General features: G+C 35.9%; 1 protein-coding gene and 4 long non-coding RNA genes across 5 annotated transcripts in view; 4 read left to right on the forward strand and 1 right to left on the reverse strand.

The window, feature by feature from the left end:
• LOC135223540 (vezatin-like) overlaps nucleotides 1-16,195 on the forward strand; it is a gene marked incomplete at its 5' end in the record, with an annotated part of 88,695 nt that extends 72,500 nt beyond the window's left edge. Inside the window, 1 exon segment of the mRNA XM_064262027.1 lies at nucleotides 14,044-16,195. Within this exon segment, the coding sequence (XP_064118097.1) occupies nucleotides 14,044-15,093 (1,050 nt within the window).
• LOC135223542 (uncharacterized) lies at nucleotides 10,234-11,125 on the forward strand. The gene is made up of 4 exons (XR_010316523.1): nucleotides 10,234-10,312; nucleotides 10,442-10,534; nucleotides 10,662-10,757; nucleotides 10,864-11,125. It is a non-coding gene; the product is annotated as an uncharacterized LOC135223542 (long non-coding RNA).
• A 228-nt stretch (nucleotides 16,196-16,423) lies between the features above and the next one.
• Nucleotides 16,424-17,400, forward strand: LOC135223545 (uncharacterized). Its single transcript, XR_010316524.1, has 3 exons — nucleotides 16,424-16,775; nucleotides 17,085-17,246; nucleotides 17,367-17,400. It is a non-coding gene; the product is annotated as an uncharacterized LOC135223545 (long non-coding RNA).
• LOC135223555 (uncharacterized) lies at nucleotides 17,394-22,053 on the forward strand. Its single transcript, XR_010316528.1, has 2 exons — nucleotides 17,394-17,438; nucleotides 17,907-22,053. It is a non-coding gene; the product is annotated as an uncharacterized LOC135223555 (long non-coding RNA).
• Nucleotides 20,731-22,519, reverse strand: LOC135223551 (uncharacterized). The gene is made up of 2 exons (XR_010316525.1): nucleotides 21,154-22,519; nucleotides 20,731-21,074 (listed from the first exon to the last, which is right to left on the reverse strand). It is a non-coding gene; the product is annotated as an uncharacterized LOC135223551 (long non-coding RNA).
• Nucleotides 22,520-23,177: the final 658 nt, after the last annotated feature.

The following is a 23,177-nucleotide window of genomic DNA, read 5'->3' on the forward strand; positions in this document are numbered from 1 at the left end:
TACCACAAACCTCACCTTGCGTGAATTTTGGAAGGAGCATTTTGACATCGTCATTTGCATCCGACTCATCGACCAAGCTTGGCAGGAGGTTTCGAGGCGAACCTTGAATTCCTCGTGGAGGAAACTCTGGCCTGATGCCGTATCCGCCCGAGACTTCGAGGGATTTGACGTGGGCAAAGCTGGTGCTACAGATTCAGGAACAGTTGACGATCCTGAAACTGTTTCGCAACCAGATCTTGACGAGATCGTTCCACTCGGCAAGTCCATGGGGCTGGTCGTCAACGAGGGACGACATCAATGACCTTCTCGAGGAGCACCAAGAGGAGCTTACGACGGATGACCTGAAGGAGTTGGAGGCCATGCAGTATAAAGTCATTCAAGAGGAGTTCTCTAGCTGCGGCGAGGAGGATAACGACTCTATGACAACGGCAGAAATTAAGGATGCTCTAGCTGCTTTTCATAAGGTGCAATCATTCGTAGAAAAGACACCCCGAAAAGGCTTACACAGGTCGTATGCTTGCACAGTTTGATAACGTTTGCCTGAGTCATTTCAGGAACATTGTCAAAAGCAGGCAGAAGCAATTTTCCTTGGATAGTTATTTTTTAGAGGCCTTTAGTAGGAGTAAGCAAAAAGGAAGAACCAAGTGATACTACCACAAAAAACAGAAAGTTAAAAGTGGTGAAGAAGTTGAAACTTTGTTTAAAAAAAAAAAAACAAAAAAAAAAAAAAAAAAAAAACGTAAAGTATAAAATAATGTAAAAATAAAAAAAATAAAAAAAATTAATTTAAAGTTTTTTGTAAAGTTAACCCATAAACGCCGAGCTGGTATTTCCAAAAGTGTCTCCCGCCCCTGCCAGCAGCGTTCGCGAGTGAGCGCCGAAGCGGAAAAAAAGTTTTTTTCAAAAATCACAGCACGCTTAATTTTGAAGATTAAGAGTTCATTTTTGGCTCCTTTTTTTGCCATTGCCTAAAGTTTAGTATGCAACCATCAGAAATGAAAAAAATATCGTTATCATATATAAATATTAGAATACAGGCAGTCCCCGGGTTACGACGGGGGTTCCGTTCTTGAGACGCGTCGTAAGCCGAAAATCGTCGTAAGCCGGAACGACGCTTGGAAATATGTCTTAAACTAATAAAAAGTTATAAAAAACCTTACTTGTAATCCTTTGGTTACACTACATGTCGTTTCCTGTAGTTTTATGTACAACCTGGAGTTATTTTCATAAAGAATGCTAGTTCTTGAAGGGTAAAACTATTGTAATCCTCTGGTGACACTACATTCTTGAAGTTTTATGTACAACCTGGAGTGATTTTGCAAAATCTTGAGGGCTACAAGAACACTGATTACTATTTACGTATCATATAGACTAATTAAAGTAAATGTATCTTTAAATAGGCTTATATATTAGTATCAGCAAAACATTTCCTGCCATGAGTCAGAGGCCGTTTAATGAAACGAACACTTCTCTGTCCTATCTGTTCAGAAAATAAAACGTTATGTCAATCCCCGAGACCATTGTTGCCAAAGCGTCTCTCTCTCTCTCTCTCTCTCTAAAATCTCTCTCTCTCTCTCTCTCTCTCTCTCTCTCTCTCTCTCTCTCTCTCTGATCAAATTACATTGGAAACTTGACATACGATTGCCCTAATATACGAATGTTTTGAGAATATAACAGAAAATTTGCGAAAATACAAGCTTTGATATACAACGAAATATTTGAGATACGATTTTGCGATGAGTGTTAGTTGTATAGGCGACCGATTTCGTCTGAAATTCTGTTTGTTTGTTTGTGCTGCATGTTAACACGTCGTTGTTTAGTTCGTTGTATTTGCGCCTATTTTTCGTGTTATTTTGTCTATTTTATTATTAACCATGGGTCTCAAAGCTAAAGACAAAGCAGGTGATAAGAAAAAACCCAAGAAAATGATTTCGATGGAAGCAAAACATGAAATTATAGCAAAGCATGAACGTGGCGTTCGTATCGTCGATTTGGCAAACGAGTATGGTCGAAATCCTTCTACAATATCCACGATCATCAAGCAGAAGGAAGCTATAAAAACCCCCGAGACCATTGTTGCCAAAGCGTCTCTCTCTCTCTCTCTCTCTCTCTCTCTCTCTCTCTCTCTCTCTCTCTCTCTCTCTGATCAAATTACGTACTGGATAATATGTCTCTTTGGATACTTCGATTTTGCCAAATATTGAGGGCTACAAGAACAGTTGATTACTATTTACGTATCATATAGACTAAGTTAAAGTAAACGTAATCTTTTAAATAGGCTTATATTATTAGTATCAACCTCTCTTTCTTTTCTTTCAAAACATTTACTGGCATGAGTCAGAGGCCGTTTAACGAAACGAACACTTCTCTGTCCTTAACTCGGAGCGTCGGAAGACGCCCTCTCCTCTCCTCTCTCCTCTCTCTCTCTCTCTCTCTCGTCTCTCTCTCTCTCTCTCTCTCTCTCTCTCTCTCTCTCTCTGATCAAATTACTGGATAATGTCTCTCTTTGGATACTTGGAATTTGCGTTGTAATCTAACCAGAAACTTCGTTTTGTTATTATTACTGGAAACAAGCAATGATTTTTTCATTATTTGCGCTTTTGGACTGTTATATGTAAACTAGTATGTATTCATATCGCTCGGAAACTAGTTCCGCATATGAGGCATCACTAAAAAACATAGAAAAATACAACATAAAAAGTGTCGAAAATCATCATAATCTCAAAATTTTTGTTGTAATCTAACCAGAAACTTATTTTTATTAATATACTGTGCTAAACTATAAAGGATTTTTATCATAGTATGCGTTTTTTAAAAGCGTCGTTAACTCGGAGCGTCGGAAGACGCCTCTCTCTCTCTCTCTCTCTCTCTCTCTCTCTCTCTCTCTCTCTCTCTCTCTGATCAAATTACTGGATAATGTCTCTCTTTGGATACTTGGAATTTGCGTTGTAATCTAACCAGAAACTTCGTTTTTGTTATTATTAACTGGAAACAACGCAATGATTTTTTCATTATTTGCGCTTTTGGACTGTTATATGTAAACTAGTATGTATTCATTCGCTCGGAAACTAGTTCCGCATATGAGGCGTCACTAAAAAAACAGAAAAAAATACAACATAAAAAGTGTCGAAAATCATCATAATCTCAAAATTTTTGTTGTAATCTAACCAGAAACTTATTTTTTATTAATATACTGTGCTAAACTATAAAGGATTTTTATCATAGTATGCGTTTTTTTAAAAGCGTCGTTAACTCGGAGCGTCGGAAGCGTCAGCGTCGTAACTCGGAACAAGCGTCGTAACCCAGGACGGATTTTTCCATTGAATATTTAAGAAAAAGCGTCGTAACCTCGGAACGTCGTAAGCCGGAACCGTCGTAACCCGTGGACCGCCTGTATATGACAGTGAAAAACAAAAAAAAAAAATTTCATATATAATTGTATACAAATCGCGCTGTGAGCAAAACGGTTAAAGCTAATGAGTTAATTATTTTTTCGTTGTATTGTACACTAAATTGCGATGAATTTGGTATATAACAAATTGTAAAACGATCAAAGCAACACAGAGAAAATATATTATCACAATATGATGCATGAATTCGTAACCCGTGGACGTAAAAAAAAAACTTTTCAAAAATTCACTATAAATCGAAATATTGTGCTAGAGACTTCCCGTTTGTTGCAAAATGAAGGTAATTGATTGAATATTACGAGACTGTAATTGTTGTAGCTTACAATTGCACTTTTTTACCATTTCGGTCGAGTTAAATTTGACCGAAGGCCGAATTTTTTTTATTTATCGGTATTTATATGAAAATATTTCAAAACTGATAAAAGCTACAACCATGGGTTGTTTTTTGTTGTATTCTACATGAAATTGTGTACATTTTCATATATAAAACTTTATGTAACGCTAATTTAAAATGGTGCAAACATTACGACAATCGGACGAAAAAATGTATGATTTTTTCAGAGTTACCGCGCTGACGCAAGGAAAAAGTTTTTTACATAAATTCACCATAAATCAAAATATTGTGCTAGAGACTTCCAATTTGTTGAAAAATAAAGGTAAATGATTGAATATTACTAGAATGTAAAAGTTTTAGCTTACAATTGCATTTTTCGACCATCGGTCGAGTCAAAGTTGACCGAAGGTTGAAATGTAGGTTCTTATCGTTATTTATATGAAAATATTTCAAAACTGAAAAGAGCTACAACCATGGGTTGTTTATTGTTGTATTCTACATGAAATTGCACACATTTTAATATATAAAACTTTATGTAACGGCTAATATAAAACTGTGCAAACATTAAGACAATCGGACAAAAAAATTGGGATTTTTCCGGCAGTTACTGCGCGGACGTAGGAAAAAGTTTTTTTCTAAAATTCACCATAAATCGAAATATTGTGCTAGAGACTTCCAGTTTGTTGCAAAATAAAGGTAAATGATTTAGTATTACTAGAATGTAAGAGTTTTTAGCTTACAATTGCGGTTTTCGGCCATTTCGGTCGAGTCAAAGTTGACCGAAGGTTGAAATTTTGCACTTATCGTTATTTATATGAAAATATTTCAAAACTGATAAAAGCTACAACCATGGGTTGTTTTTTGTTGTATTCTACATGAAATTGTGTACATTTTCATATATAAAACTTTATGTAAAGGCTAATTTAAAATGGTGCAAACATTACGACAATCGGATGAAAAAATTTATGATTTTTTGGGAAGAGTTACCGCGCTGACGTAAGGAAAAAGTTTTGTTCATAAATTCACCATAAATCGAAATATTGTGCTAGAGACTTCCAATTTGTTGCAAAATGAAGGTAAATGATTGAATATTACTAGAATATAAGAGTTTTAGCTTACAATTGCGTTTTTCGACCATTTCGATCGAGTCAAATTTGACCGAAGGTTGAAATTTAGGCACTTATTGTTATTTATATGAAAATATTTCAAAACTGATAAAAGCTACAACCATGAGTTGTTTATTGTTGTATTCTAAATGAAATTGCACACATTTCCATATATAATACTCTATGTAACGGCTAATATAAAATGGTGCAAAAATTATGTCAAGGGTAATGATTGTAAACAAAACAACAGCTTGATCCGTGAGCTCCCAGCATCCCCCAAGGCGCTTGATTCAAAAGTTTTTGCCTAGTAGGCCTATAACTATTTTTCCGCGCATTTAAAAAAAAAACTTTTTCATCGACGTACCATACATCGGTTCGGCACCCGACAGACAATTTTCGTCGACGTTTAATACGTCCAATTGGCATTAAAGGGTTAAGTGGTACAGTTTTGTTAATGTGTTTTGTAAAGTTTAGTTTATGTTTTCCTGACATTTTTTTATGTGTTTCGTAAAGTTAAGTGTACGTATCTGCCATTTGTCCTCCTCCTCTGTTGCCACTTTCGGAGATAGCCTCACTCGAAAGGTAAGCTTCCACATTTTACTACATACGTACGTATGTACGCACAGTATTTCTTGTATACCATGTACACTAATACACTTTATTAACAGGTACTATGTAGTACATATTAGCAGTACGTATTAAGAGTTAGGTATTGAATGGTCCAAATTGTTGTAGTATTTCATTGTTTATAGGTCAATTTAGCTTTATTATGAAATTTACTGAGGTGTTTTTGGAGGGCTTTGAACGGATTAGCCATTTTACATGTAAAATGCGGTTCAAGATACGAAAATCTCATGATACGAAGGCCGCCTCGGAATGGATTAATTTCGTATCTCGAGGTACCACTGTATTTTTATAGGTGGGGTTGTAGGAACCCCTATAAAAATACAGTGGTACCACGAGATACAAAATTAATCCATTCCGAGGCGGCCTTCGTATCATAGATTTTCGTATCTTGAACCGCATTTTACATGTAAAATGGCTAATCCGTTCAAAGCCCTCCAAAAACACCTCAGTAATTTCATAATAAAGCTAAATTGACCTATAAACAATGAAATACTACAACAATTTGGACCATTCAATACCTAACTCTTAATACGTACTGCTAATATGTACTACATAGTACCTGTTAATAAAGTGTATTAGTGTACATGGTATACAAGAAATACTGTGCGTACATACGTACGTATGTAGTAAAATGTGGAAGCTTACCTTTCGAGTGAGGCTATCTCCGAAAGTGGCAACAGAGGAGGAGGACAAATGGCAGATACGTACATTTGTGGATTCTAACTATTTGGGGGGGTCTGGTACACATCCCCTACAAATATGGAACCCGAAAATCATCGTAAGCCGGAACATCACCAAAAATCCTAAGAAAACTGTACTTTTAATGCTTTGGGTGCATTAAAAACTGTAAACTGCATTCTTATTGCATTTTGCATAAAAAAACTGCAAATATTGATTATTTTCCATTTTTGGTGTCATATTTCCTCTGCCAGATGAGCATTGTAGGCGTCGTAACCCTGGAAATAATTTCTGATGAATATAATTGAAAGGCGCCTAAACCTCGGAACGTTGTAAGCCAGACCCATTGTAACCCGGGGACTGCCTGTGGTGTATATATATATTTATATATATATATATATTATATATATATATATATATATATTATATATATATATAATATATATATATATGTTATTATCCGGTGGTCCTCCGTATATATGATATATATATATAGATATATATATAATTATATATATATATATATATATAATTATATACGTGGTCCTCCGTATTCGCGGGGGATGTGTACCAGACCCTCCCGTGAATAGTTAGAACCCGCGAATGTTTGGAACCCCTATAAAAATGCTGAAAACAGCCTATTTTGTTAGTTAAAACTCAAGAAAACCTAAACCCACTAAAAATTTTCATACTTGGTTTTTTTAATAGTTTTGTCACAAAAAGTGCATTTTATGATAAAATTGATTAAAAAAAACCCAGGAATTTGTGGATATTTCTCATAGAAAATACTGCGAATGTGCGAATTTTCCGTGAATAATGCGGGGAAACTTTCCCAAGAGAAATCCGCAAATGTGCGAGTCCGCGAATATGGGGGTCCACTGTATATATATATATATATATATATATATATATATATATATATATGTATGTATGTATGTATATATGTGTTATATATATATATATATATATATATATATATATATATATATATTATATATATATATATATATATATATATATATATAAATATGTATATATATTTATATGTGTGTATATAAATATATATATATTATATATATATATATATATATATATATATATATATATATATATATATATATATTATATATATATATATATATATATATTATATATATATATATATATATATATATATATATATATATATATATATATATATATATATATATATATATATATAACAGGCGGTCCCCGGGTTACGACGGTTCCGGCTTACGACGTTTTCGAGGTTACGACGCTTTTTCTCTTAAATATTCAATGGAAATTCCGTCCTGGGTTTACGGACGCTTGTTCCCGAGGTTACGACGCTGACGCTTCCGACGCTCCGAGTAACGACGCTTTTAAAAACGCATGCTATGATAAAAATCCTTTATAGTTTAGCACAGTATATAATAAAATATGTTTTTGGTTACATTACAACAAAAATTTTGTTGAGGTTATGATGATTTTTGACACTTTTTTTTTCGTATTTTTTGAATTTTTTTTAGTGACGCCGCATATGCGGAACTAGTTTGCGGCGAATGAAATACACTGCTTGGGATGCGCAGTTTAAAACAGTCCAAAAGCGCAAATATAATGAAAAATCATTGCTTGTTTCCAGTACATAATTAAAAAAACTAAGTTTCTGGTTAGATTACAACACAAATTCCAAGGTTACGACGTTTTGTTATGCTTTTTAACGATACCTCATATGCAGAACTAGTTTTTGAGCGGAGGTGCATAAATTAATTAACGCTATTAAACTGTATGGTAAATTGACCGAACAACGACCTCGGACGGTCGAGGACGCCAAGCGTAACAATACGAAAGGACACCACTTCAATCGCGTGTCTGCCTGAAGTTTTCAGTCGGTTGTGTGCTAAGACGTTGCTGAAATTCCTTGCCATTTTCGCAAATTTACAATGGCTCCTAAACGCCAAAGTACTTCCTCCGATGATAGTTCATCCAAGAAGAGGAAGGTCATCACGATGGAGGTCAAATATGACGTGATAAAGCGTTCGGAGAAGGGAGAAACTAACACCGAAATAGGCCGTTCTTTAGGCTTGAGCAGGACCACGGTGGTAACCATTGTGAAGGACAAGGAACGTATTCTGAAGCATGTTAAGGATGCTGCACCGATGAAGTCAACAGTGATAAACGAGAAGCAACGTAGCCAGAGCATTGTTGAAATGGAGAAATTGCTCATGATCTGGCTGGAGGACCAGAACCACGACGTGTTCCGTTGAGCTTAAGTGTGATCCAGGAGAAGGCTAGAGCGCTGCATGAGGCAGTAGTGAAAAGTTGGCGAAGGCAGTGCTGGTGGTGAATTTTCCGCGAGTAGAAGGTTGGTTTAACCGTTTTAAGGCTCGTGCAAATTTGCATAATGGTGGGAAGCTGCAAGGTGAAGCTGCTAGTGCTGATAGCGAAGCAGCAGAAAGTTTTCCAGGTGGTTTGGCTGAGATAATTAAGGATGGTGGTGGTTACACGGCTGACCAAGTCTTTAATGTGGATGAGACTGGATTATTTTGGAAAAGAATGCCAAATCGAACTTACCTTTCCAAGGAGGAGAAGTCAGCACCTGGCCATAAAGCTGGAAAGGAGCGACTGACTTTGCTGTTTGGGTCCAATGCAAGTGTGATTTGAAACTGAAGCCCTTGCTGGTGTATTTGGCCGAGAATCCCAGGGCTTTCAAGGGCATTTTCAAGAGTCAACTCCCTGTGATTTGAAATCAAACAAGAAGGCTTGGGTTACCTTAATGGTCTTCGAAGATTGGTTCAATGACCATTTCGTGCCAGCAGTGGAGCGGTATTTGACTTCGAAGGGTCTGCCTTTTAAGGCCCTCTTAGTCCTGGACAATGCCCTGGTCACCCTTCAAATTTGAGCGACATGCATCCTAATGTGAAGGTGGTGTACTCCCACCCAATACCACATCGCTGATACAGCCAATGGACCAGGGAGTAATAGCTAATTTCAAGGCTTACTACCTTAGAAGGACCATACGTTTTGCTTTGAGGGCCATAGAAACTAACAAGGAGTTGACACTGAAGCAATTCTGGCAGGGCTACAACATTGCTGATGCAGTGAAAAATATTGCAAGTGCTTGGGACGAGGTGAAGACGACCACTTTAAATGGGGCCTGGAAGAAACTGTGTCCACAGTTTGTGCACAGTTTTGAAGGCTTTGACCAGGCAGAAGACGTCGAGACTGTGACGAGGAAGATCGTAGGGCTAAGCAAGAGGCTGAAACTAGATCTTGAACCTGATGAGTAACAGAGCTGCTGGCTTCCCATGGAGAGGAATTGTCTGCAGAGGACTTACTTGAACTTGAACAACAAATGATTGAGGAAGAGGAGGCGGCACCAGAGCCAAAACCCAGGTCATTAACTGTGAAAGGCTTGTCAGAGGGTTTTACTCATCTGGAGAGAGCCTTGGCTTCTTTTGAGGCAGAAGACCCTAACGTTTCTAGGTTTGACAAAATCAAGAGAGGAATCATGGATTTGGTGACTTTCTATCAAGGAGACCCTGAAGGAGAAGCAGACGAAGAGAAGTGTGCAGTCCAGGCTTGACACTTTCTTTCACAAGTCTCCAGTACCACCACCTCCCACTCCTAGTCCTGGTAAGGAATTCTGAACTGTTTTTTACTAATTTATGTGTTTACATAGTGTACATATTAAAATGTGTTAATTTTTTAATGTAACAACTAAATGTAAGAGTAAATTGTAACTTCATTAATTTTCATCATTTGTAATTTTATTGCAGAAGTGGTGACAGTTCCAGATCCCCCTGTACTACCTTGTGACAGTTCCAGATCTCCTGTAACTACCTGTGACAGTTCCAGATCTCCCAAGTACTACCTGTGACAGTCCAGATCCCCCTGTACCTGGACCCTCTGTATCAGCCCGCCCACCTGTACGTGTACAATCAGGTAAGCAATTTCATTTTTCTCATTTTCATGTTGGAAATTGTTTACACCCTACATACATACGTACACTAACTTACATAGTGGTACAATGTGTTTGATGTTGCATAACCTTATTATTTTTTTTTTTTTTTTCATTTCAGACCCCTTTGATAGTGACAGTGACCCAGATGACCCTGAGCCTTTCCATGGTTTTGATGCCTCGCCCTATACATCAGGTAAGGAATCCTTAACAAATTTGTATAAAATGTTTTATAAATTGCTAATAGAAATTTTATTAAAAGTGTACATATGCTACAATTACATCCACCTTATAATATATTTATGTACCCTATCATTCTTTCCAGATCTAGATGTTCCCTCATCAGTTGATACGAGTATCACCTCTCCAGAGCCCAAATCAGTTGATACGAGTAGTATCACCTCTCCCATTCCTTCAGGTAAAAGAATTCTTCATTTTTTATATTGACATACGTATTACACACTACATATGTCAAACAGTAATAAAACATGTGCAGTAGTTACAGTAGTAGTAACTATCATTTTATATATTTTTTATCATTCCAGACTCCCAAGCACCTGCCCATCCCACTCCATAGCCCAGCCACCCACTCTCATGTACCATATGGCCATCCCAGTAAGCAAGCCAACCACTAGAATTTGGTAAGGACATTTTTTTTTATTAATGTTTTATTATTACATATGTAATAACCATGTTATGTAACATACATACTATATAATCATATGTACTATTACATTATCATTCCAGACTGGCATGCACCTGTGACTTACATAAACCAGACCTCTACATAGCCTACATGTCTTTCATTTTGCTGAAGGTAAGGAATTCTCAGTTGTGTTTAATGTTTGCATACGTACAATAAATTTTGTACACCTAAGTGGTTACATACTGTCCTTTAATATTAATTCTTCATTCCAGACTGCCCATCATCCTAGCCTGTTTATCTGTGATAAAGCACACTGAAGTTAGGTTTGGAATGCATCCTTATCATGAATGCTCTACACCTCCACCTCCATCTCCCACAACCTAGGTAACGGCTTTGAGACTCACTAAAAGTTGGTAAGTTATGTAAGGAATTTCTAAATTAAGTTTTATACTACATGTTATATGTGATATTAAACCACTGTATGGTGCATATTACTGTATGTACTTACTCTGCATAGAGGACTTACTGACAAAATTATTTTTTGTACATTCCAGAGTCCCCTGAATGATGTAGGCTATGGGGCCACATAAGACTTTGTCCATCCAGGGTTACATTGAACGACCAACTTTAAACTAAAAGTAAGGAATTAATTAACATACATTAACTCTTTTAGTACTCTTGATATATCTACAGTAATTAACATATTGCATTCACAACTTTCTGTAGTATATTTTGGTACACTAATTTTGTTACTTTTTCCTTCCAGAACCACATTTTTCACACAACTCCAGGTTGTTACTAACAAATTACTACTACAAGTGTCATCAAGGGATAACTGCAAGTAGAAGCACCATTTTTGGATGGAAAAAACCTTCAGGAAAGTATACGTATCACATGTAACATTGTAGTGTCGGACAGTATGAACAGTAAAGGTCATTTTTACATACAGTAGTATTACATACGTACATAACTTTTTTTTACAGGAATTTCCAACCAAGTTTGATTATGTACATACATGTATAAACCACTGTACGTATGGTTACTGTATGTAACTTACTAAACATACATAACATGACTTAACTTTGATACTTTTTTTGGTACATTCCAGAAAACCAGGACCCCCTCCATGATGCAGGCTATGGGGCCACATAAAACTTTGTTCAGGGTTACTACATAACATAAAGGTAAGGAATTATACATAGTAGTAAACATACTTAAGTAAGTTTTATACGTACATACTAAAAAAAAGTGACCAAGATCTCTCACATGGGATAAGTGATCAAGGTCCCTCATGGAATTACGTACATACTGTACACTCCCTGCTGAACAGGGGTGTAGACCAATCATTTACTATGCATACCAGTTGATATTAAACCACTGTGGTTGCATATTACTGTATGTAACTTACTATGCATAGAGTACTACTGACAAAATTATTTTTTGTACATTCCAGAACCCCCTGAATGATGTAGCCTATGGGGCCACATAAGACTTTGTGCATCCAGGGTTACATAGCACGACAACTTTAAACTAAAGGTAAGGAATTAATTAACATACATTAACTAAGTTTTATACATGTTATATATGTGATATTAACCACTGTATGGTGCATATTACTGTATGTAACTTACTATGCATAGAGTACTTCACTGACAATACTAATTATTTTTTTGGTACATTCCAGAACCCCCTGAATGATGTAGGCTATGGGGGTCCACCATAAGAACTTTGTGGACACAGGGTTACATAGCATGAAACTTTAAACTTTAACAAAAAGCTAAGGAATTAATTCACATTAACTTTTTTACTCTTGATATAACTCAAAGTAAGGAATTATAAACTAAAAGTAAGGAATTAATTAACATACATTAACTCTTTTACTCTTGATATCTATAATTTACATATTGCATTCAGGACTTTGTGTAGTATTTTGTACTAATTGTGTTATACTTTTACCTTCCAGAGCTACCAGACTGGGATTTTAGTGTACTCCAGGATCTACCAAAGGATTACTACATACATACTACGTAGTGTACAGTGCATAATATAGTGTTTAGTGTATAATCTAACCTAAGGATTAAGTGTAGTACATTGTGCTTTATAGTGTCACAAGAGTTTAATAAAGAATTATACCTTCAAGAACCATCCTTTGCCATTGAAATAACCACACTACACATCATGCAATACTTGCATGTCACACAGGTAAGGTCTCTCTAACTTTTTCTTAGTTTAAGGCATATTTCCAAGTGTCGTTCCGGCTTACAACGATTTTCGGCTTACGACGCGCCTCAAGAACGGAACCCCCGTCGTAACCCGGGGACTGCCTGATATATATATAGATATATATTATATATATATATATATATATATATATATATATATATATATATATATATATATATATATATATATATATACACAGTGGTCCCCCTGTATTCGCGGTGGATGCGTACCAGACCCCCCGTGAATAGTTAGAACCCGCGAATGTTTGGAACCCCTATAAAAATGCTAAAAACAGCCTATTTTGTTAGTTGAAACTCAAGAAAAACCCACTAAAAATGTTCATTACTTGGTTTTTTTAGTAGTTTTATCACAAAAGTGCATTTTATGATGAAATTCACAAAAAAAAAACCAGGAATTTGTGGGTATTTATCATAGAAAAATACCGTGAATGCACGAATTTTCCGCGAATAATGCGTGGAAACGTTCCTCAGAGAAATCCGCGAATGTGTGAGTCCGCGAATCTGGAGAACGCGAATACGGTGGTCCACTGTATACATATATATATATATGTGTATATATATATATATATATATATATATATATATATATATATATATATATATATATATATATATATATATATATATATATATATATATATATTTACATATATATATATTTGCACACTCCAAATTTATGGACTCACATATTCACGGATTTCTCTCTGGAACATATACATCCATTATTCACGGAAAATTTGTCTATTCACATTATTTTTCTATGAGAAATAGCCTGTTTTTTTTCCAATTTCATCATAAAATGCATTTTTTGTGATAAAATTATAAAAAAAAACATGTACCCTGTTCCCTGCTCTGCTGATTGGTATCAGACATCTGGTTCTGCAGAGATAAAAAATGAAAGTTAATGCTACCTTCACTACTGCTTCATATTTCATAATTAATAATTTAGGACAGTTTCTCAGCTCTATTTGGGGAAATAGACATTTGACATAGAATAAGCCTAAAAATTAATTTAGAATTATTTTACTTTTCCATCAGGTACATTCTTCTGCTGCCCCAGTACAGCTCACAAAAATAACAACCAACAGGATTAACTTAGACTCAGCTACTACAGAGATTAGAAGTGAAGACAGTAGCCAGAAATTAGGAAACATAAAGTACCATGATTTCAGAGCAGTTAACTGTAGTTTGAACAAAGAACCAAGTTCTGGTAATGTCCCATCTATGGAAACTGATGATTATGAAGACAGTGATGATGAAAGGTTAGCAGTATACAGGAAAGTTAAAGAAGAGTTAGAGAAGGATGAAAAATCTCACATGACCTCTCCACTATTAGATAGTGATGATGAAAGGTTAGAGGCTTACAGGAAAGTCAGAAAAGAATTAGAAATAGAAGAAAAGTCATATAATGCAGACAGTGAAGATGACAGTGATAGTGAAAGATCAAATCCTCAGAAAAAAATGGGAAAAAAGTTACCATTTTCAAAGGGTTTAAAGAATTGTGCTGGAGATTCAGTGCATGAAATGTTAAGTCTTTCAAGCATTGCAGACAGAGACTTCCAGTCAGGAAATGTGGGCAAGAGTGAAGAAATTGCAGATGATATCAGTCTGCCAAGCATAAATATATTAAATATGCAGAAAGTATTAGGTTTTCCTAAAGTCAATAACATTAGTGATTACAGTTCCAAAATCAGTAGTGACAAAGTTATTGAGAAAAGTGCCTTATTTCAGCCAGTTGAGAAAATTGCTATAGAAAATACTATTCCTGACACGAACTTGAAGTTTGGTAATGTTCCTCACCCATCAAAAGAAGAAACATTTATTCATGGTGATGATACTGACAGTGAAGATGATTCTCCTCATATAGATTGGGGTGCAGTTACTCTTCCCTCTCGCTTAACTGATACATTAGAAGATCGTATGCAGCTGTATCGTGGTAATAGTATTGGATTTCATGCCGGTTTAGCTGCTGAAGCAGTAATAGCATCTCAGAAGTTTTTGTCTAATAAAGAGGATATAACTGAAACATATCTTGGTGTTGGTGAAGGTGAAGAAATTTTTGGAGACAATGAATCAGAAACTGAATGACTTGCACAGGATCATTTTATCAGTTTACTAAAAAGGATTTTACTAGTTTCCCAAGTATTTATATGAGGTACTGTTTCAGATTTGTCTTTTTATGACCAAATTATAGGATATACACTGTGAAGTGCCGTGAAGAAATGTTTATACAAAGAACAAATTATTACTTTAACTGGTCAAGGTTGAAAGATTAAAATCTTAGTCTAATAAAGAAAAATAAGCAGCTTTTGTTAAACCTAATGCCTTAAGGGGAGTGATTTTGTGCAGTAACCATAAGACAGATTGAATACTGCGATTATCTCAAATAAAAAAAATTGTTTTTGTTTTTGTTGAAGTATAATTTTCAACAATACAGTAATAAGATTGTAAAATTGTGTATCAAAATAAAGGTAAAGAAATGAACTTTCTAATGGAAGTGTTGAAAATCAAACATTTGTAATGGAAGCATTGAAACTCAAACATTCTTTTAAAAAAAACATGTATGATTGAATAACAAACACAAGCATCCAGAGTTTTATTTTCTTTTCCACTAGTATTCATGGTAACCCAAGTTAACACTAATAAGAGTTACTTGAATACATTAACATAATAAATATGTATTCATGGCTATTCACAAAAATACCATTTAAATGATACACAAGCTTTCATTATCCTTCTTGGTAAATTCCCTTGATGAATAACTAAAACCTGATTGACTTGACTTAGTTGCCATGGAGATACCTCCTAGATGTAAACACTGAATGAAAGGCACAAAGATTGAACTTTGTTGTTGCATTTGTGGCAATTTGACTTATGCTGGCAGTGGTTAAATCTTGGTATTTTAGAGCATGAGGGGTTAATATTGCAGATGCTGTGAATAATATTGCAAGTGCTTGGAACGAGGTAAAGATGATGACTTTGAATGGGGCCTGGAAGAAACTGTGTCTGCAGTAGGGGTTTGAGGAGGTAGAGGATGTGGAAACTGTGACAAAGAAAATGTTGGATTATGCAAGAAGCTAAATTTGGAGGTGGAAGCTGAGGATGTCACAGAGCTGCTGGCATCCCATGGAGAGGAGTTATCATAGAGCTGCTGGCATCCCATGGAGAGGAGTTATCACAGAGCTGCTGGCATCCCCATGGAGGAGGAGGTTATTTCATAAGAGCTTTGCTGGCATCCCATGGAGAGGAGTTATCACAGAGCTGCTGGCATCCCATGGAGAGGAGTTATCACAGAGCTGCTGGCATCCCATGGAGAGGAGTTATCATAGAGCTGCTGGCATCCCATGGAGAGGAGTTATCACAGAGCTGCTGGCATCCCATGGAGGAGGAGGTTATCATAAAGAGCGTGGCCCTGGCATCCCATGGAGAGGAGTTATCATAGAGCTGCTGGCATCCCACGGAGAGGAGTTATCATCAGACAACATCACTGAGTGGAGAAGCAGATGCTCACGGAAAAGGAAGAGGTACCAGTCCCAAAGCCCAGGTTATTATGTACTACTAGGGGCTCGTCAGAGGGTTTATTCATTTGGAGAAAGCAATGTCATGTTTAGAGGCTGAGGGCCCTAACATGGAAAGGTTCAGCAAGGTTTGAAGATGGTTTATGGCTTGCAGAGAGACTTTAAAGGAGAAGCAGATGAAGAAAAGTGTGCAGTCTAGGCTGGACACATACTTCAAGAAATCTCCCACACCATCTGCCATTTCTAACATAGGTAAAGAATTCTTCATTTTTTTTGTTTTGTTTACTATTGTGTATATATACTAAAATATTTTATAAATTGTATTAAATTTAATAAAACGATTACTGTAATTTACATTTACTTATTTACTGTACAGTATTGCATAACCCAATAATTTTTTCATGATTGCATAAGTGATGTCTAATCCAGATTCCCCTGAACCTGTACCCTCTCCAGCTCCATCAGGTAAGGAATTCTTCACTTTTTTCATTTTATTCGTTTTACTGTAGTATATAATGTATTTACTGTTGCATAACCTAATTTGTTTCATTATCATTCCAGATTTTCTCTTTGAAAGTGTTGATGATAACCTGTACTGACCTGAACCCATCATGGGTATCCAAGGTCCACCACTTGAACCCTCTCCAGTTTCTTCAGGTATCATTCCAGATCCACAAGTTATCCCTTAATCCCTGCCCAATTCACCCTCTCAATGTCCATCAGGTAAGGAATTCTTAACTTTTTTTTATTTTAAGGTAAATACATTTTTAAAAAATTGTGTTATAAAATTATGTATTTACATATTACTTACTTATTGTATAATTTCTATCTTTATCATTCCAGACTCCTTAGCACCTGCAGATTCCACATCATACTAATGCCCATCCCAGGAAGCAAGCCAATCAGTAGAATTAGGTAAGGAATTCTTCATTTTTTTTATTATACAAATTGTTATATGTATGCATTTTATAAAATACTGTAATATTTATGTTGTAATTTAACCAAATTTTTTATCTTTACAGTATCATTCTAGACTGCCAAGCCCCTTTACTGACCTCTATACTAGAGCTCCTTCATCCTAGCCTACATCTTTAAAAATCACTAACTTTTTTTTCATAACTTCTTGTACTGTGTAGTACATTGGTATTATAGTGCTTTTTATTTCATAATTTAGTAATTCTTCCTTATCATTGCAGGCTCACTAACAAATCCACATCATCTCCCGCAACCTAGCCTTCAGCTGTAGTAACTTTCAAAATCATTAAAATTAGGGAAGTAATTCTTCACTTTTTTCATTTTTCTATAGATTATATTATATTGTTTGGCATAAATCTGTATTCGATTTATTGTACTATATATAACAAAATGTATTTCACTGTACAGGTATGAACTTACAGCTACAACATCTAAGTAAAAGTTTGGAGGTTTTTGGATGCACAGCTCATCAAAATGCAGCATAGGTAATTTTATAGACACTCAAGGGTTAAAGGTAAGCTTTTCACATGATTTTGTCATCCTGGGTTATGGCACTTTTTGGCTTATGCCACTCCACCTGAACGGAACCCCCAAAGTAACCATGGGACTGCCAGCGCAGTAAAAATAACAGCGGCCCAAGAATACTACCCTGTGGAACTCTAGACAAAATAGGTCTTGGTTCACTAAAGAAGAGCCCAGCCACGGCAACTTGCTGCTGCCTAACTGTAAGGAAATCTTGAAGTAATCCTTGTGATTTACTAAATTGACAGCAGCACTAAGATCTGTTTGAGTTACTCTGCACTCAAAACCCCTATCAAGGTTCCCTTGCAAATGGCAAGTCAAGTCTAAAGATAGCATCACAGGTACCTGACAGCTTCCTATATGCATATTGACTATCAGCTAACAATCCTTTAGATTCTACATACTTATATAGTGGCTTAAAAATAAGTTTTTCAGCAACTTTGAAGAGCACAGGGAAATGGAAATTGGCCTGTAGTTACTGCAGTGTGCAGATATGCCACTCTTTGGAACAGGCACTGTATTAGTAAGCTTGTGCTCATCCCCAGATGCTACTATAAGAATCTATAGAATCTACTTACCTTGGGAGACAACACTAGAAACTTTCATGAAAAACAAAGAGGAAACCATCCAGATCTTCTCCACAGCAGCTATCAAGATTATCCAGAATTTTCTTAACATCCCTGGAATGAAATGCTAATTTTATATGAATAGGTTCAGGATGGCAAGTATCAGGGAGAGGGACATCCTCAGCTGATTGCTTAGCTTAAAAAGCTCAACAAAGCAGTTCAACTTTTTCCCTGGGGCCAGTAACCAATCAACCATGATCTGTTAGTAGTGGTGGAATGGAAGACAACTTTGACCCAAAGATAGATAATGCCAAATTGATCCACCATGTATGAGGTTGAGTAATTCCTTCAATTTTTCTCTTCAAGGAATGACAGTAATTTCTCTCGGCTGTATGGTAATTTTTATTCGCAGCATGGCAATGCTTGAACAGTTTCATCTCCAAGCGTTGAATTTGGTCTGTTTGTCATGGTGGGCTCATATACATGTAGCACCAAACCAAAGCTGGTCATTTGTTGTAAATTTTATGACCTTTCAAGGGACATTAAAATAGCCAGCAGCATTTCATTTAATTACTTCTTGGAATCAGGATCTAATATAGCATTTGAAATATTAATATGAAGTGCCTGACAAGCTTCAATAATGCAGTCCCAATTGGCTCTGGGTTTTAGCCTGACTGTTTTTCCAGTGATGGCATTAGGAATATACTGATTAACATGAATGTCCATGTCAGTGGCACAGTGATCAGAAGTTCCTTTAGTAATATATTCACAGACCTTGGACTTGACAATAGCTAGAACATCTGTGAAGGTGAGGTCTGATCTATTAGCAGAAATGTGGGTGGTTCCTCAATTAGCTGGACAAAATTGGAGGATAAACAGAACTCAAGAGCAGACTGGCCATGTTGATCTGTGGAATTTGAATTTAGCCATTCACTGTGCTTTTTGTATTACAGTCTCTACAAATAATAAATGAAGCTTTTGACTTAGCCATACTAATCATCTCCAAATCTCCAAGAGAGTTGTAAAAAGAATTGCTCATATTGGATTTACTGAAAATTAGGAAAAAAATAACTTCATGGCAACTACATTCCAAATTTTTTTTTTGGTGCCTAAGAACCAAAACTTTTTGAAAGGGGGACCCAAATGTTCTCATCTGCCATCATGAATATGATGGAATTGTCTAAAAAAACAGTTTCATTTTGTACTATGTCATCTTGAAAGGATAATACTAACTCGCAAACTCTTAGCACCCAGCTCAAAGGTTAGGGGTCATGATGTTACGGCTATATACTTGTATCTCTGGCCTAAAAAGAAAAGTATACATAAATTTCTTCTGTTATCAGTTTTTCTTTGTGGAAGTCACTGAATAGCTTTTAATGCTTTTAAATTTAGTGCTTGGCTCATAATTCTTTTAAGTTTTTCTCTATTGGCTCCTTTGTAGCAGAGGGCTCGTTTGTTACTCCCTCTCAAAGGGAGAGGATGCTCCTGACTGTGACTCAACTTTTCCCTCATCCTTTGTTCAATTCTTGTGCAGTGAGGACAGTTGGGGCATTCACTTCTATGCTACAGATGAAAAGGTGGTGTTTTGTTTGACTATTTATTTAGTCCTCCGGCAATACAGGCTATGGTGTTACTGACTAGATATTAGCCTTTTTCATGGCTGTGGTAGTCCATAGAACAACATGACCTCCAGATCCAGTCATTCAGTAGTTGCTAACTCCAGGTTGATATCTGAACAGGAGCAAGTCTCCTCCCACACAAACAACTGTAAATTATTGTTTTAAAACATAATTTATTCTTCTGATACAAACTAGTCACTTTATGAGGTCATTTTCCATTCTCCTGACCCAATGGCATTTGAAGATTGGTCAGACAACAACTGATTGAGGGACTTGGGAGCCTCGATGGTTACATGTTGATAGAGATTATTTCTCTCTTCAGTTTTTTTAAGCACGTTTTGAAAGGGAGCTCATGGACCTAATGACAGTCATAAAATTATGTTTGTACCAAAAATTCAATTATGTTTTTAAAAACTTACTTCATCAGACAAGAGAACATGTAAAATATGGCTTGCATATTAGTTACTCTCAAGTTCTCAGATTCCAAAATAACATTTAATAACAAGGAAATGCATATGTACTTGGTATGATGTATAAACATATATTTACAAATCAAATATAAAGGATCACAATTTTTACAAAAGCATTTAATGTAATATGTATGTTCTTGCTTTGTCAGTCACTACGAAAACTTTATAGATTTTCACATTGCAGGAACTGGTCAGATAGCAAATACAGTAAATTACACATTAATTTACAGAATACATTACTTTAGTTAGTATAAACACTGATTGCAGTCTACACAAATATAGTATTACCAATGTGGATAAAAAATTCTGCCTGTAAAGATAATACGGTACACAGTATTGTGATGAGAATTTTACAGTGTATACCTAAGGAAATTGTCATTCATGTACAGGCAGTCCCCCCTTATTTGTGGGTTCGGTTATAGGCGATCTGATTTTACGTCACTTGTCCAGTGACAAAAATCGGCGATATTCGCGATACCTAATGGAAGCACTGATCACCTAAAACTGCCAATTATCGGTTATCGTCACACCATTGGAATGGAAACCCACCGATAACCGGGGACTGTCTGTATATAGATAAAATGGAATTTCCAAGTACTTGTGTATAAGCTTGGCAATTGCATTTGGTAATGTCTATGACCATGTGAGCCCCACAGGCATTGCCAATTCTATTTCCTGTCTTTGTGCTCTTTATTTAGATTTGGTGGTCAACTGTATACTAGTATACAGTTTGCAATATTTGTTAAACCTGGAATGTTTATTAAATTATATTTAGTGTAACACATTCTAAATTAATATGGAAAAAAGTTCAGTCATCCCATGTTTTATCAGTTAATCATTCTCTCCAACTTAAAAGCTCAGAATTTCCTTGATTGCTGTAATTACTCATAGACTTCTTTTGTCTGTCAGTTTTACAAGGCAGCTTTATCACTGGATACCTGGATAAGTACATGAAAGCTATTTATTTGTAAAATAAACAGATGTATGTATTACTCTTGTGGTCATTAGGCAATTAATGGTTAAGTCAAAGGAGATGACTGCTCCATAGTGATGGACTTATTTATGTGATATACTATTGGAGTACTAAATAAAAAAAATAAAAAATGAAAAAAAATAGAACCTTACTAAATACTTCTTGTTGCAAAGGTCAGTGTGACTTACCTGTAGAAAAGGTCAGTGTGACTTACCTGTAGATTGTAAGAAATAAAAAAATATCCAGTGCATTACTTATGGTAGTCATTGCATAATCAATCTTTGTTGGAACATTTGTTTAGCTAACAGATTGTAGTTTCATTCCATTGTAATTTTTCTTCTGAGCACTTCATAATGTTTACGAAATGTAAAAAATTTCACATCAATAAAAATTATATTTTTATAATACATTGCGTAATACTTTTGGATATACAATATATATCAACAGTGAATAAAGGGGGGGTATGTAAGTGGATTGCATTAATAAGAACAGTTCTGTAGACTAACAGCAGTGCTTATAAGCTACTAAACAGTCAAAACTTTTTTGCAAAGATTCTAATTTTGTTGTTCTAACAATCAGTTATAAAACTATTGGAAAACAAATATTCCTTTACTGCTACAATCTTCAGAGATTTTAGATGCACATGGATGCATCACAAGCCAGAAAATGTAGATGAGTTAGAGGATCAGCCATTATAACATTTGGAAAAGTATACTTTTTCAGGTTTGGTGAATTAGAAATGAAATAGAAAATACAAATGCCATGCAACAAGTAAGTCAACATTGTCATATGTGATATCAAGTAATAAGGTTACATTGTTCATGAAACTTACCTGTCAGATATATATATAGCTGTATTTTCCGAAGTCCGACAGAAATTAAAAAACTACGACACACGTAGTGGGAGTCAGGTGGTTAGTACCCATTCCCGCGCTGGGAGGCGGGTATCAGGAATCATTCCCATTTTCTATTCATAATTTTTCTGTCGCCGGTGTTGTAAACACAGTTTTCAGCACCTCCGTCTTGAATTTAGGAAACTTGGCTACTATAAGTACCCCTTTTTGATTTTTTGGTATCTTGACTTTTTGGATCGGTGGCTAGGCACACGTTGATTGTGGATTTTGATTGATTTTGGCTTGATTTCTCTTTAAATAGATGTCTGGTTCTAGTTCGGCTAGCGCCAGGTTTTGTACCAAGAGTGATTGTCGAGGTAGGCTACTGAAAGCATCAGTGGACCCTCATACTTTGTGTAAGAGTTGCAGAGAGCATGATTGTATGTATGAAAGTCGCTGCAAGGAATGTGAGTGTCTTTCTGATTCTGGATGGAGTGGAGAGCGTATGAGTCCTATCTGCGTAAGCTTGAACGGGATAGGTTAAGGAGGTCTTCCTCCAGGAGCGTTTCAGGTAAACGTCAGGAAGTTCATGTTTCTCCTACTAACCCTCCTTTAAAGTGCACTACTCCTAACCCTGTAGTGTTGGCCTTTCGGGCCCTGAATCAGTGTCTGTGGAGGGTAATACCCTACACTTATC

This window comes from Macrobrachium nipponense, chromosome 20 (genome assembly GCF_015104395.2).
Source record: "Macrobrachium nipponense isolate FS-2020 chromosome 20, ASM1510439v2, whole genome shotgun sequence".
In the NCBI taxonomy this organism is placed as follows: Eukaryota; Metazoa; Arthropoda; class Malacostraca; order Decapoda; family Palaemonidae; genus Macrobrachium; species Macrobrachium nipponense.